The sequence below is a fragment of the Xiphophorus hellerii genome, chromosome 5, assembly GCF_003331165.1.
Source record: "Xiphophorus hellerii strain 12219 chromosome 5, Xiphophorus_hellerii-4.1, whole genome shotgun sequence".
Taxonomy (NCBI): Eukaryota; Metazoa; Chordata; class Actinopteri; order Cyprinodontiformes; family Poeciliidae; genus Xiphophorus; species Xiphophorus hellerii.
Genome location: NC_045676.1, coordinates 10131436 through 10145143, shown reverse-complemented (window position 1 = coordinate 10145143; position 13708 = coordinate 10131436). Strand labels below are relative to the sequence as shown.

The 13708-nt window shown below is 37.7% G+C and overlaps 1 protein-coding gene across 6 annotated transcripts in view; it reads right to left on the bottom strand.

Annotated features, from left to right (window-relative positions):
- septin9b (septin 9b) overlaps positions 1-13708 on the bottom strand; it is an 81569-nt gene that overhangs the window by 13618 nt on the left and 54243 nt on the right. For 5 of the 6 annotated variants that reach the window (XM_032563088.1, XM_032563087.1, XM_032563086.1 and 2 more), the window contains one exon: positions 4862-5047. In XM_032563088.1, coding sequence (XP_032418979.1) covers positions 4862-5047 — 186 coding nt within the window. Of the gene's footprint in view, positions 1-4861; positions 5048-5470; positions 5604-13708 lie in introns of those variants that run through there. The other variant, XM_032563092.1, reaches the window with a different exon arrangement.

Sequence of the window (13708 nt, the reverse complement as noted above, 5' to 3'; positions counted from 1 at the left end):
TTTTGCAGTGTACGTGCAATCATGTAACAAATACAAAAGTTTTTGTGAAGTGCAAGATCATGCATTAGGAATGTAGCTTTGTTTAAAATGAACTTTTACACAAACTCAGCCCTTTTCCTACCCTTTGTCATCAGGCCCTGCGGGAGTCAACTGTCATGTGGAGCTTTGCCAACTTACTAGGTCTTCTGTTGCACCCAGGGAGACACTTGTCCTTTTACACCAACTTCACATTCAGGCCACTCAGAGAATTCATCCTCCAGCACATGCTCACATTTCCGTTGCCTCTGTCACAGACACACTCACACTGGAGCGTATTAGCTGAAGTCAGCCAGCAGAAGGGGGGGTTCAGAAAATACTCTGTCTGAATGCCACAAGACTACAGGAGCAAGACGAAGACCACAGCTGTTCTAACCTTTAAAAAGACCCGACTCCGACTCCATGAAAAACCTTTGCTTCTATCCTTCTGTCCATTCTTCACAGGACTCTTCATACTTTAATTAACACTCTGGTGTTATCACAATACCAAGCATCACTCTCAAGTATCTACAGGTAACGAAGCACAAGAATTGAGTCATTTTTCTCAGGATTCTTTGAACCAAACACAAATAGCAAGTCAGCACCAGCCTGACTGTGAGAAACTGAACTTCCATGATGCACTTAGGTACGTATCTGCTAACACTTGGTCCAAGGAATCTGACACTATAACTGTTGCGTTGTACATTTGCTCACTCTATAAGAATTTGACGTGGAATCACAAAGTTATTGTCTGTTCTTTTTCCATCTACTGCTGCATAAAACATATTTTCAGCAGTTGCACAACATTTCATTTCACCACACGAGTTTTGAATTTTCCTTCAGGTGTCGGAGCGCTGCAAGCGCGTACATGCCAGCCGTTTACAGGGTTGTGTAGTCTGTGTGCCACATGCAATATAAACTGAAATTATGTCAAAAGTCACTTAATTACATTGATGTCAGTAATGCATGCAAATTCTTTGTGTGGGATTAATTAAAAAAAAAAATAAAATTTGTATAATTTTTGACCAGACCAGTAGTAATATAAACACCCTCCATGGAGTTCTGGTTCTCCTCTCTGCATCCTCTTTTTCCCCTCTTTTTTTACTAGTATCAATATTTCTCTCTTGGAAAAACACAGTTTATGTTGCAGATCTTTGTTTGTCATGCCAAGAGATTCCTTTTGGAGCTGATGCTTCACCAACATGTGAGCACAAACTGCTGCCCTCCAGGGAAAGCTAATTGCTTTCAACAGAAACTCTCAGCGTCAACAAAATCAAAGCATAAAAAACATGATTGTGTTGCCAAGCCACTCGTTCTGTTTGTGGTGAATTTTACTCTTTGAATTGTTTTCATAATAATCAATGTATGAACTCATCCAGAATAAAGGCTGTGGTCACTATTCACTGGCAATAAGTTGACTTTGAACCTTATGGATGTCCCATCATTGCATATGGGCAATATATTTCTAGACAAAGATTACATTAGAGGGACTCCATGCATGTAACCAAGCATGGGTGGATCAAAAATGTGGTCTATAACATCATTGCTTTCAAAATGTTGTGTATTAGTTTTCTATTTCAAAGTCCAACAAGTTAGAACACGTCAATGTTAAATGAGCGTTTGTGCAGATTTTGGGGGGAATTGGGAGAGAGGGCAAAATCCCCCAAAATGTCCACTTATCAAAAACAGAAATCTTAAGATTTGTTCCCCCAAAACCTCTGGGCCCAAAGCCACTGCCTTAGTAAACTTTTAGCAAAAGTCTGGGTCAGTGTGTACAACAGGAACAAGTTAACCCAGGGTACACAGACTAGGCTTTCGGTATACATGGAAAACCTTTAGTTATTACCTTTCAATGAATATGGCTCTGAGATGTGGCACTGACTGTTTCAGAATATCCCTCAACAGAAATGGCAATCTGTTATTTTCGTTTTCAGCAGGATAAGCTGCTCACGCCTCAATGGGTAAAAAGGCTGACATAAAATTAAGACTGACTGAATGATAGATATGGATGTATACAAATGCAATGTGGGGATAAGATCATCAAAAGTGGACTAGATACAGTTTTCTTTTCACACTTGTCATTTTACATCTCAAAACAATTATTAATTTTATTGGGATTTTATTTGATAGACCGGTACGGCAGCATATATAAATTAGCGGTAAGTGGAAGGAAAATTATAATTTGTAATTAAAACTTGACAATTTTTGTATTTAGCTGAAATAACACCCTGAAATAAAATCCAGTATAATAAACTGCCTTTAAAAGACAACAAACTAGTGATACACTCCGAGTAAAAAAAAAAAAATACAGCGGCTCTGTGAAGGTCTTAAGGTTTTCTAAAGAATGTAAGTGAAGAAACAGCTGCAAGAAGACCATTGGCTACAAGTACTTTTGCAGGACCCTGTATAAGAACAGACCATTTCAAAATGCTTTTAAATGCAGTAAAGTAATTTTTAGATCACTACTGTCATTCCCAAAGTATTTTTTGACCATTACATTTTTGTCTTTTTTGCCTCCAATGACAGAGAACCAGAAGGTAAATAAAATTTGTTTCAAACACAATCAATTTGGACTGGCAAAAACTGAGAACAGTACCAACATTTTCAACTTGTGCTCTTCTTGCCATTAGCAGACAACTGTTTATGAAAATTGACACAAATAGATGCATACACAGACTTGATGGAGCGGCCTGATTCATATTGTCTTACTGTCACAGTCAGTGTAAGAGCTGCTGCTGATGCGAACGCTTCAACTTGTCAGACTAATTGTCCCTCTGAGGCTGACAGCCTCTTTTTATCCACTCAAGCTGCTTTGTTTGTTTGGTACACCATGAATACACAAACAAAAAGAAACCATGTGGATGAAGGCGCCAGGCTGGCATTTCTTCTAAGAAATGCTTAGAAAAACACATTAGAAAATGTTCAAAGTGAGTAATGAGAAAAATAATTATGTAAATGCTGACTATGGTTGTGCGTGTCTCTTTACATGCCATTCTGAACTACCAGTTCTTACTGTTACGGCATAAAATATTGAATGTTTTATATTTTATATTGTTTTTTTCTTAATTATGGTAAACACCACACATTTGGGAGTAATAAAAGCTTCAAGCTCTCTTAGATACATCTGTGTCAGTTTAGATTTCAGATCAGTCTCTTGTAACATGCAAACATAATCAAATTTAGAGTCTAGTTCCTGCTCGTGCTTGATAAAAATCTAAACAAACAATCAGTGATTACATCATTTCACAAACCAGAGCAAAATCTACTGTTTTCCCTTAAATTTAGCTTCTTCTTCCACAAACATTCCATGTCAAAATTTTGTGGCTGATTTCCGATCAATGTTAGACTTACCAGTACCAATTTTTTTTAAAAAACAATCTGATTCATATTTAAGAACTAGAATGAATAGAAATGTGTTTTTGTGATTAGTATTAATATTTATATTAGGGCCAGAGGTGATGTCAGAAAGTAAAGACCAAATATTTATGGAACTGAGATTTCAAATAATTGTAGCATAATTATTAGCATGTTTAGCATGAATATTAGCAATTAGCTCAGTATAGCCTGGAGAAAAAGCATAGGCCAGTTTCCAGGATCAATGTATACCACCCTTTTAAAAAAGAGCTATGCTTTTAAAACCACAATACTTTTCATAAAACACTTTTCTTATGGTTTATGCTTGGGTCAGGGCTGCATGGATGCCACCCGAGGTCACTTTCATTTCTGCTGTTTACACAGAAGTAAGTCAGCTGTTTGCAAAGTCGTGCCATGGGAAGTAAAGGAGCACCTCCCATTAGTGTTATTAAGATAAGACTTTTCTGAAATGCAATGGACATGCTAAAAAGACAGAACTACATGTTTAGAAGCAGTTAGGCAAGTAAGTAGATAGTCTGACTAAAATAAACAAGCTAATTACCCAATTTTAGCTTGTTAAAAGAGCAGAGCAGCAATTTGCAAATTTACTTCAATACTTACACTAAATTCAGTGGGTGTTTAGTCCATGTTTTACTTCAGTCTTCCATAATTGCTCATCACTCAAACAGATGTAAGCTTACAGAGAAATGTAAATGTGCATCACTACATGTGATGGAAGTTGAAATCAGTTTTTGATTTTGGTAAATATCTTTAGGTGAAGAAAAAACTTTTGTTAAATCATTGTCACGAAAAAATTAAGCAGACTGACAATATAATTGTTACTTTCCTGTTATAAATAATGGAAACCTGATCATTTTTATGCAACTTTATGTGACAATTTTAGGTTAGAGCCATGATACCTTGGAACTCTCTCTTACAAAATGTAGGTTTACCCTGATTACTCATAAAGATCTCTGCAAACTGGAGATGGAGCCGTTAACTCAGAAATTTCTAAAATGCCTCGAACATTTCCAAATCCTCTTCCTTCCACAATAGACATAGGTTGAAAGTTAAAAACAACTGACTAGGCTGGCTGCACTCTGTTCAGTTTTCCTGTTATCTGCTGAAAATCTTGCTCTCTCACTGTCTCAGAGGATACTGAGGCTACTGCTCACGTCTTCACGTGTAAAAATACAGTTTCCTTTTAAATAACTTGAATTCATCTTAATCCCAACACCGACAGTGAAAAAAGGCAACTTTCAGTCTTCTTGCCTCAGTAACAGCCAGCAAACTGAAGAGTGTTGTGTCACCACAACCTGTTAGTTTAGATATGATGTGTTTACTGATCTGACGGTTATTTTTTACTTTCGATCACTCAGTGGCTGATGTGGATTGGCTGAACTGAAAATAATCAGGTTTTGGTGTGATTTCTTTGTGCCTCTGTTTTATCTGGCATTTACGTTTATGCTTGTATTAAATGATTACAACTCACCCACAACCATGAGGTTGAGCTCAAAGCCTTGTTTCATGGCCTTCCTCCTCATCTGCTCCAGGATGGCATCGATGCCAACGTAGCTGAAGTCTCCTCCATGGCTCTTCTCCCCCTTGCCTTGAGGGTTGGGATGATGGGGCTTGGCGGACTCGGACATGTTGCTGTGGCTCAGGCTGACCTCTGACCCTGAGGAAAGGCAAAAAGAAACAGAGGAATTATTCACAGAATTATTCAAAAGGAACTGTTCAAGATGTGAATACAAGTGAAACTGAGATGAAGGGTAAAGGCGTCTGAACACTAAGTAGTTCATTTCCTGTGTGAAACAAGGCTCCAGGCTTCAAATCATACACTACTGCACCTATCCATTATTCAAATGACAAAGCTTTTCTTTTTGTCCCGAACTTTTCAAATAAACTTAACCAAAATAAAAAAGCAACAACATAGCTGCACTGCAAAACAGTAAATGTACATGTTTTTGAAACAATGGGTGCAGAAGTTTGAATTCCAGTGAAAAACTCCAGCACTGCTCTGCACGAGTCTAAAAGCAGCAAGACAAACCAGACAAAACGTGGTTTGGACACAAAACAGTCACTACAAATCAGAACTTACCTCAATTTAGAGGAGGACTGCTGAAATGAAAAATGAAAATGAAGACAGTCTGCCAAGGCAACGCTGCAACAAGCAGACTAAAACACGGCTCGGCTCTGCCAAAATGTGCTAGTGCATGCTTGCAGAAATCGAGTCACTCCTCTCGGAGGAGGAGACAACAGTTTCCTGTGCTCTAACAGAAACTTTTGGTAGTGTCTGTCTGAGGCTTCAAGTCACAAACCACAAACACATGTTTAAAGCTGAATGACAGCTTTAAACATATTCAGTCTACAGGTGTTTATCATCGATTCTTCTGGTTGACAAAATCACAAAAGAGAGAGTTCAGTTTAAACGGTGCACAGTGACGAGCTTTACTTTTAAGAGTGGGATGTGTTTGTAATGGCCCATCCGTCTTTGCAAAACACTTTGACTCAAGTCAAATTGGGGGAAGAGAAGCACCTCCTTAATTCAAAAATCAACATAGATTCGGAACTACATTTAAGTTTGAGCTTTGACTGAGCCATTCGAAAACATAATGATGCTTTGGTCTAAACCAGTGGTCGCAAACTGCATTCCTTGAGGGCCAGAATCCTGCAACCTTTAGCTGCGTCCCTGTCTTACACACTTGAATTAAACAGTGAAACTGCCTCACTAGCATGAAGTCAAGCTGTATAGAGCCCTACTAATGAGCTAATATTTGAGCTAGGTGTGCTAAACCAGAGAGACATCTAAAAATTTCAGGACCCCGCCCTTCAGTACTGGAGTTTGAGACCACTGGACTAAATCATTTCACTGCAACTCTGGTTGTAAGCTTAGAGCTGGTATTTGCTGGAAAACAAAGTCTCTAACAAGTTCTCTTCTCAAGGCAAACTTTATATTTTCTCTGTACAATTACTTTTTTCTTGCACTAAAGCTAGATTTGCAAAGTGCCCAACTTACAGCTAGTGCTGTGAAAATCTGCATATCCTCCAGAGTTATAATGGAGGATCTTGGCTGCTTCTCTTATCAATGCTCTCCTTACCCAGTCAGACAGTTTAAGTGACCTAAACACATCTAAGGGTTTGTAGTTGTGCTATACACTCTCCATTTTCAGACAATGCATTGAAAAGAGCTCTTTGAGATGTTTAGAGCTTTGGATCTCGTCTTATGACATTTTCTTGCTTTCAAATTCTTCACAACTTTGTCCCTGACCTGTACTCTCTTTTTTGTGTTATGACTTTTTATTTCTGAGGTGTCATAAAAAGCAGCGCCAGATGCATGCTGTTCTTTTCAGACAGTTGTTTCTAAAAATATTTCTAAATATTTATGTTTAATCTTCCCATGCATTCATTATTTGCAGGAAAAAAACTTACACTGCACTGACGCTTAGGGTTTAACCAGTAGGAAAACATTTGCAAAGCACTGCACACGCAATGTTTCTGAGGAACGTTTGTAATGACCAGTTGATGCAGCACTTGCAGTATGTGGGTGTTTTTTAAGGTTTTTCTTACTGTAAAGACAGAGGGCTAATAATACATTTCTAACGACTACTTTCATCTGTCTCCTCATTAAACACCATAAATCTGCATGTGTCCTGTGATCATAGACTTTTCTACCTCAGACTTCTACATGAATTTCAAATGAATACTTCTGAAAATCTTCGTCTCTTCCAAGACTCACAGAATAACTGGAGTTTAGATTAGAAGGAAGAGCGCCACACCTTCAAAAGTCGCCGTCAGTCCTGCTAAATTTCAATGCTTTGACAGTTTAATGGTTAGCTGATGCACTTCGATACCACAAACTGCTCACCTAAAATGTAAGAGCCCCACTCAGTCAGTAATTAATCTCTATAGAAGTTTTTTTTCCACTCTCTCAAGATGCAATTTGCCTCGCAGGACATTAATTCAAGTAAAAAAAAAAAAAGCAAACATGACATTTCTGGAGAACTGTGTAATCTATAATGTAATGTCAGCCTTCAGTTAGCACAGCATCACAGTGAGCACAAGTTGATTTAGAGCAGCAGTGCTTAAGAAACCCAACACATGTCTTGGATTTTGTACAATATTCCTAAGGTATTTGGATCCGTTTACATTCAGCTTTTGCTTGCAAATCTTCCCATGCAATATCACAAGGTATCATTTGGCTAACCCTGTACAAGAACTGTTTCATACTGAACCCGAAAGGCATTGGAAGCCTCTTGAACGATGAATGATGCAGATAAGCTCTAATGACATACAAGTCTGTAGCCAAGCTGCTTTTTGGGCTCCACGACCCCAGAACTTGTACAAATACAAAACATACTTTAATAGAGGAAAATACACAGCAAAGGCGTGGTGACAGCTACTCTGCAACAAAATTGACTTCCCCTTCATAGGCAGGCACTAGTACTTTCAGAGGCTGTATCTCTTCCAAGAGACTGCAATCTTCAGCTTCCCCCTACCTGTAAAAACCTCTTATAACAAAATATTTTTGTTATAAGAGGCATAAGAAATTTCTTCATTAAATCTGCAACTCAACATTATGCCATTGATGAGGCCAGTGAAAACTATTTATATTTTACTTTTCAGAAAACTATAATAAACTTTCAGATCACGATAGAGGTACAGCATCAGTTAAATCCAAACCGTGCTCACATGGGAACAATTTAACTGACGCACCAAAAAGGAACAACGTGTCAGCCATGAGAAACTGAAACTCGGTATGGCAAACCAACAAGAACAAACAGTACAAACAATAGCATCAGTGTATCAATGAATCTCTTCAGGAACTGAATATGGTCTCTAATGAGTAATCTCTTTAAAATATAACAAGAAAAGCTGGCCAGTTGACTAGTTTGGAATTTTTAGCTACCAAAATTTAATAGACGTAACCAGTAGGAATGGGCCAGTTACAGAAATTAAGACATATACTGTATATATATGTATATATATATATTGTATATTTTCAGTTCTTTTAGATGAGATTTCATAGAAAGAGATGCTGTGATGCACATGTTCTCTCTTTTACTTGTTTCTGTGTATTGCTGGTCAAATGGCTAAAAGGCAGCAACTGCAATTTACTGTGATTGACAAAGATACATTTGCTATTAAGAAGTCGTACTGTCTAAATAAAATGGCCTTTGACAATACCTTTTACTAAGTTTATCCAGTTTTTCCTTCCAGATTAGGGCTGAGTCGCTACCTCAGTTCAAGTATCCTGTAAATCTTGTGACCTCATCTCATTTGAGTCAAATTAAATGAACAGGCAGATTTTTTTAAAACCACATGTTAACCAACTGAGGGACAGCTACACAAAAAGGGAAAATATTGTAAAAATTATGATGGGTTTTTATTTTTGCATCATATCTGTAATAATGTATTACTAAATAACAGCAGTTACCAAAAACTACTGCTTTTGTATTTCAGATAAAAGTCAGATCCTTTTCTATATTTTGTTTTACATTTTTTGAATACCATATCTTGAAACTGTTATATTTTCACTCAAAGTTGCCAAACAGTTTGAACTTTGTACCATCCCATGATTACTGCAAGAACATGCTACACAACACCAAGCAAATTATTTTATATTTTTTACCACAACATGCAACGGGAACATTTAGAGGTTCAGCTTTGTTTGAATGAATGAAGTGGATGAGTTTTCTTTGCATGAATGAATAAATCGCATCAAAGAGATAACCCCAGGCTCTGGTCATTTATTTTTAAATGCAGACACTTTAGAGGAGGGTTCAGGATTTAATCGCTCACATTGGTGAGGATGAAGTTTGCTCATAGGTTGAGCAAACTTCAGAGTTACTGGTTGCAAGGTTGTCCAAAAGATTGCATGACAAGTCTTCATGTTTAATAAAAATGAGTTCCTGCTGTGAGTTTTATCTTGGTTTCCTGTTTGTCACTGAGGACTTGACAGTAGAAAAACCACAGACTTCACATCCGCAGTCAGGCAGCTCAGAAGTTAGCAGCTGAACACAGGAATTCATTTATTTTCTACTATTAGAAGCACCTAGAATAGCAGGTGCAATGCGTTCTTCAGGAACATACTGAATGATGACACTGAAGTCATGTTTAGTGCTTCTTAATATGATATGTTTTATTAGTTAATTTTGGATGGAGTGGTGAGGAAGTAAAAAACCAAGGAAAATTGCTGCTTCACCTCTGGCTAGTATTGTGTGCTTTTGTGTTTGTTTTTTTTTGTCTTAAATAAATATAGATAATAGAGGGTTTGACAACAAACTCGCCCAAGAAGACAAAATGTCTGAATCTAATTGCCCATACGTTTAGGTATTGATTTTAAGATTACATTATTCCCAAAAATGCTCCAATAGCAATACTTATTTTTCTTTTTTCCCAAACTACCTGGTCAGAACTAGCTCTATTATATTGGAACATTGTTTTGTCAGAGGAAGGCACATCTTTGGTTGGTTGCCTAGGTGAAGACATCAACACACCATGCAGCACCCCATCCTACCAGATGTCACAGCAAGAACCATCTGGTCCACATGAACGAAAGAAAAATATGGGGCAGTGAAATGTTAGGATAACTACAGACAGCTACAGATTGACCTAGAGTGGACAGAGTTTTGGTCACAGATGAGATGTGGTGAGCTCAATTTTTAACTAAATATAACCCAGCCTAGTTTTAGAATCTAGACTTGAGCTCCACGCTTTGGCCAATTACTGAGAAAGACTCTCAACCATCCCAATTGGTGGAGCAGATTACATCCTGCAAGACATTTTTCCTAAATCATTTCTTAAAGTTTGTTCAGTTATTTTCCCAAAATCATTAAGCAGATTGAATGGCTCCAACATTCTCAGGTGTATTTATGCTATAATTTATTTTGTTGGAAAGTTCTCAATTTACTCCCAGTCATACGCAGTAATGAGCTGCTCTGAATCACTGTATGAAATTAAAGTCATTTAATGACAGATTTTGATGTTTTTAAACCCCCAAATTATCTGCTGTGACTTTTATATTTTCCTGAAGGGCTGTCTACCAGTATCAACATATCCAAAGTTTTAAAGATTTTAATCTCAAAAGCCGCCAAGATTTTTTGCCAAAGTACTTGAAATTGGGTTGTGTGGAGCACAGAGTAACTCTGCAGTGCTCTATGACTACCACTTGCTGTGCAATGCTGCCTAGCTTGCTGAAGGAAGGTCTAAAAGACAAAATTAGATAACTGGTTACAAAAAAATCAGAGTAACCAGTTAATAACATTGCTACCAACTGTGCCATTTTGCAGCCCAAATCATAGGTATTCTTTTATTTTAATTTTTTTTTTTAAATGTTAAATCCCATGAAACTATGTTGTTTTATTCAAGGTTATACCATGAAATCTCATACTAGCCCATGCCTACTTTAAAGTTAAGGAAGCACAGTACAGTTTGAAATGAGCGCTGGATTATGATGAACGTCATAAGCATAATGCAATTGTTGGGTCTGGCAATGCCTTATGGAGTAACCATATTTAAGTCACTGCCACTGATCAATAATAAACTGGAGATCAGTTCTACGCACAATGACAAGCCAAACACAAGATCAGCAATAACAAGCTTAAAAGGATTACACAGATTTGATTACACTAAACGGCATGACGGTTAGCATTATGGCGGAGCTTCACTGATATTAACTGCACTAGCTTCTCATTTCTTGTGCTACCTACTGCATCTGTACTTTTAAAGTCAAATAAATACTTAGGTTCACATTCCACTGTACGACATATGAGGCCAATGATGGCTGCACACTGCCGTAAAACAAAACAATTTTCAAAGAGGTCTCAGGAATGCCACCAGACACTGTCACTTGTGATGGCCTTTGGAGAATGTAGCCTTTGGCTTTATGTGGAGCAGAGCAGATGGTCTCAAACACCCCTAAAAGACTGGAAAAAAAATGTGAGGAGACAAAGAGTGGGGTCATCACATGGGGGGAATCACTGAGATAAAGAGCACTGCCAGAGATAAGTGTTAAAATACCAGAAACAAGCCGCCTGAGCGCAGCTGGGATCAATGGTTGTAAGCGGAGACTGACTAAATGAAAAAAAGCAAAGTCCAACACAGCAGGGAGGACACTGTTCTGCTGTGTGCCATTGTGAGAACCCACTGACCACAGCTATAACTCAAAGCCTGAACATTTCTGAGAAACATGGAAGGGAAACTAGGAGAGTCCCACCGCAAGACCAGCTAGCAGCTGCAGAAGGGGAAGGGGTATGGGGAAAAGGACAAACAGAGCCCGTAGTGCAGTAAATCTGGAAGCCACTAATCACTAAGTGGTAAGGGGGGCTGGCTGGTTTAAATACTTTCATTCTGAATGTGACGAAGCAATTCATGAGGAAATTAGAAGTGTTTCACAGCTGACCGTTAACTCTCCAGGTTGTGATATTTCAATGTTATGCAAATATTTTGTGTTTTAGAAATGAAGGGTGAATTCCCTCACTTAAGAGGTTTCACAGACAGTAATTCTTCCTTTTTTAATTGAAATGTTATTATAATTAAAATATATCTAGCTTTCAGGTACATTTTTCTTTAATCGTCAGTAAGTCACAATTCACCAAGCAGAAATTTTGTAAACCTGTAACCTGCTAATACTTACTCAGGCTGATTCTAATGTATTGATTTAAAATTAAAATAAATAATAAAAGAATGCACCTTTTTTTTGCTTTTTACAAATATCTAAAGGATTACTTTTCTACAGAGGAACTTTGCTGCAATACATTAACCTTCCTGTTATCTGCTGACATCTAATGCAATGTAAATGAACAACAGGCATCCTTCTATAAAATTTTAATAGGCTTTCAAAAAGGCTTCTTATTCTTTTTCCTCTGACTTCATTTCCATATACCTTACTGAAAACAGCTGACACATTGTCTTCTCTCTGCAATAACATCCAAACTGAGAAGTGTTGCCAGCGCGATTGAGTACAACTAGGTATGGTGTGTTGACTGCTTAGAAAAAAAAGGTTGATTTCTAATTTCCAAACAAATAATTACCAATCAGGACATAAAGTCATGCACAAAATAATCTAATTTTCTAGAAAACACTGTGAGAAACAATGTTATAATTCCAAAATATCAAGATTGTCTAGTTGATCAGAAATAAAATGTACAGGATGCAACCTGATCATTCAAAGCAAGAGACTAACTCATTTAAATATAACCATCTTGAATTTCTCCACATGCCAGAAACTATATGTTTTATTTCCAGTCATAATTTCAAGAACCAAATCTGACAGATGACCTATAATTACTTAATCACACTGCCACAGCGCTGAAGAAGAGACCACCATAACTGTACCTCCCCCAGCGCCGACAAGCTGTCAGCCCTGAAAGAACATGACATGTCCGACTTCCTCCCAGCCATGACATACATGTAGAGCAGAAAGCACTGTCTCCTGTGGGCATCCACAGAGATAAACAGAGCAAGACATGTACGCATAAATGTGTCACCCTTCACTGAACAACAAAGAAATAACCAAAAAACAGAAGTACTATGTTAAAGGAGTAAGTATAAATGTAACCAAGTTGCAAAGAGGAAGAACTTTAGAAAAAACAGAAATGTAAAAAGCAGCATTTGCAGACAGTCCCGTTGTTCACAGTTACACATGTTCACACCTCGCCTCTTTGCAGCTCGACTGCCTGCAGGCGAATTCTTTGGTCAGAAACAGCAAAAGTGTGATGATCGTCCACAACAGCAACAAAACACTAAGCATTTACAGATGTTGTTGTATCATTCAAGATTTCAGGTTTGAAAATGGACGTGTCAACTACACCCTATACAGTTTCTAAAAGCAACATCTGTGTCTGGAGTTTGGTTAAAAGGAAAGGAGACCAGCCCTGAACAATCATGCTGACGTTTTCAATCACTGGTGATTGAGTTACTCTTTATCAGAAGCTTTATCTGGTTAGCAATGCTTTAAACATTGACCAGGTGGATTGAAGCACTTTTTATGTAAATCAATGCTTTAAATGACAAATATTTATATCCAATATGATGCAGTTGCAGCACTGATGCAGCAGAACGTCTGTTGGGTATAATACATGTAAGTTCATTAACGAAGCAGCCTTTGCTTGGAAAATGGTATGTAGTGTTATTAATGAACCTTTAGTACCTCAAAGGTCGAGCCCCATTGAGTGGGTAGGCACCATTTTGTCACTCAAAGAGTGAGGTGTGATTTTCACACCATTTCTCAGTTGGAGCGTTCAGGTTTCAAAACCCACCTCAACCATTTGACTGATGAAAATATTACAAAGCTGTCAGAGTCTAAAATACTATCTGAAATAAAACATAGAGACAG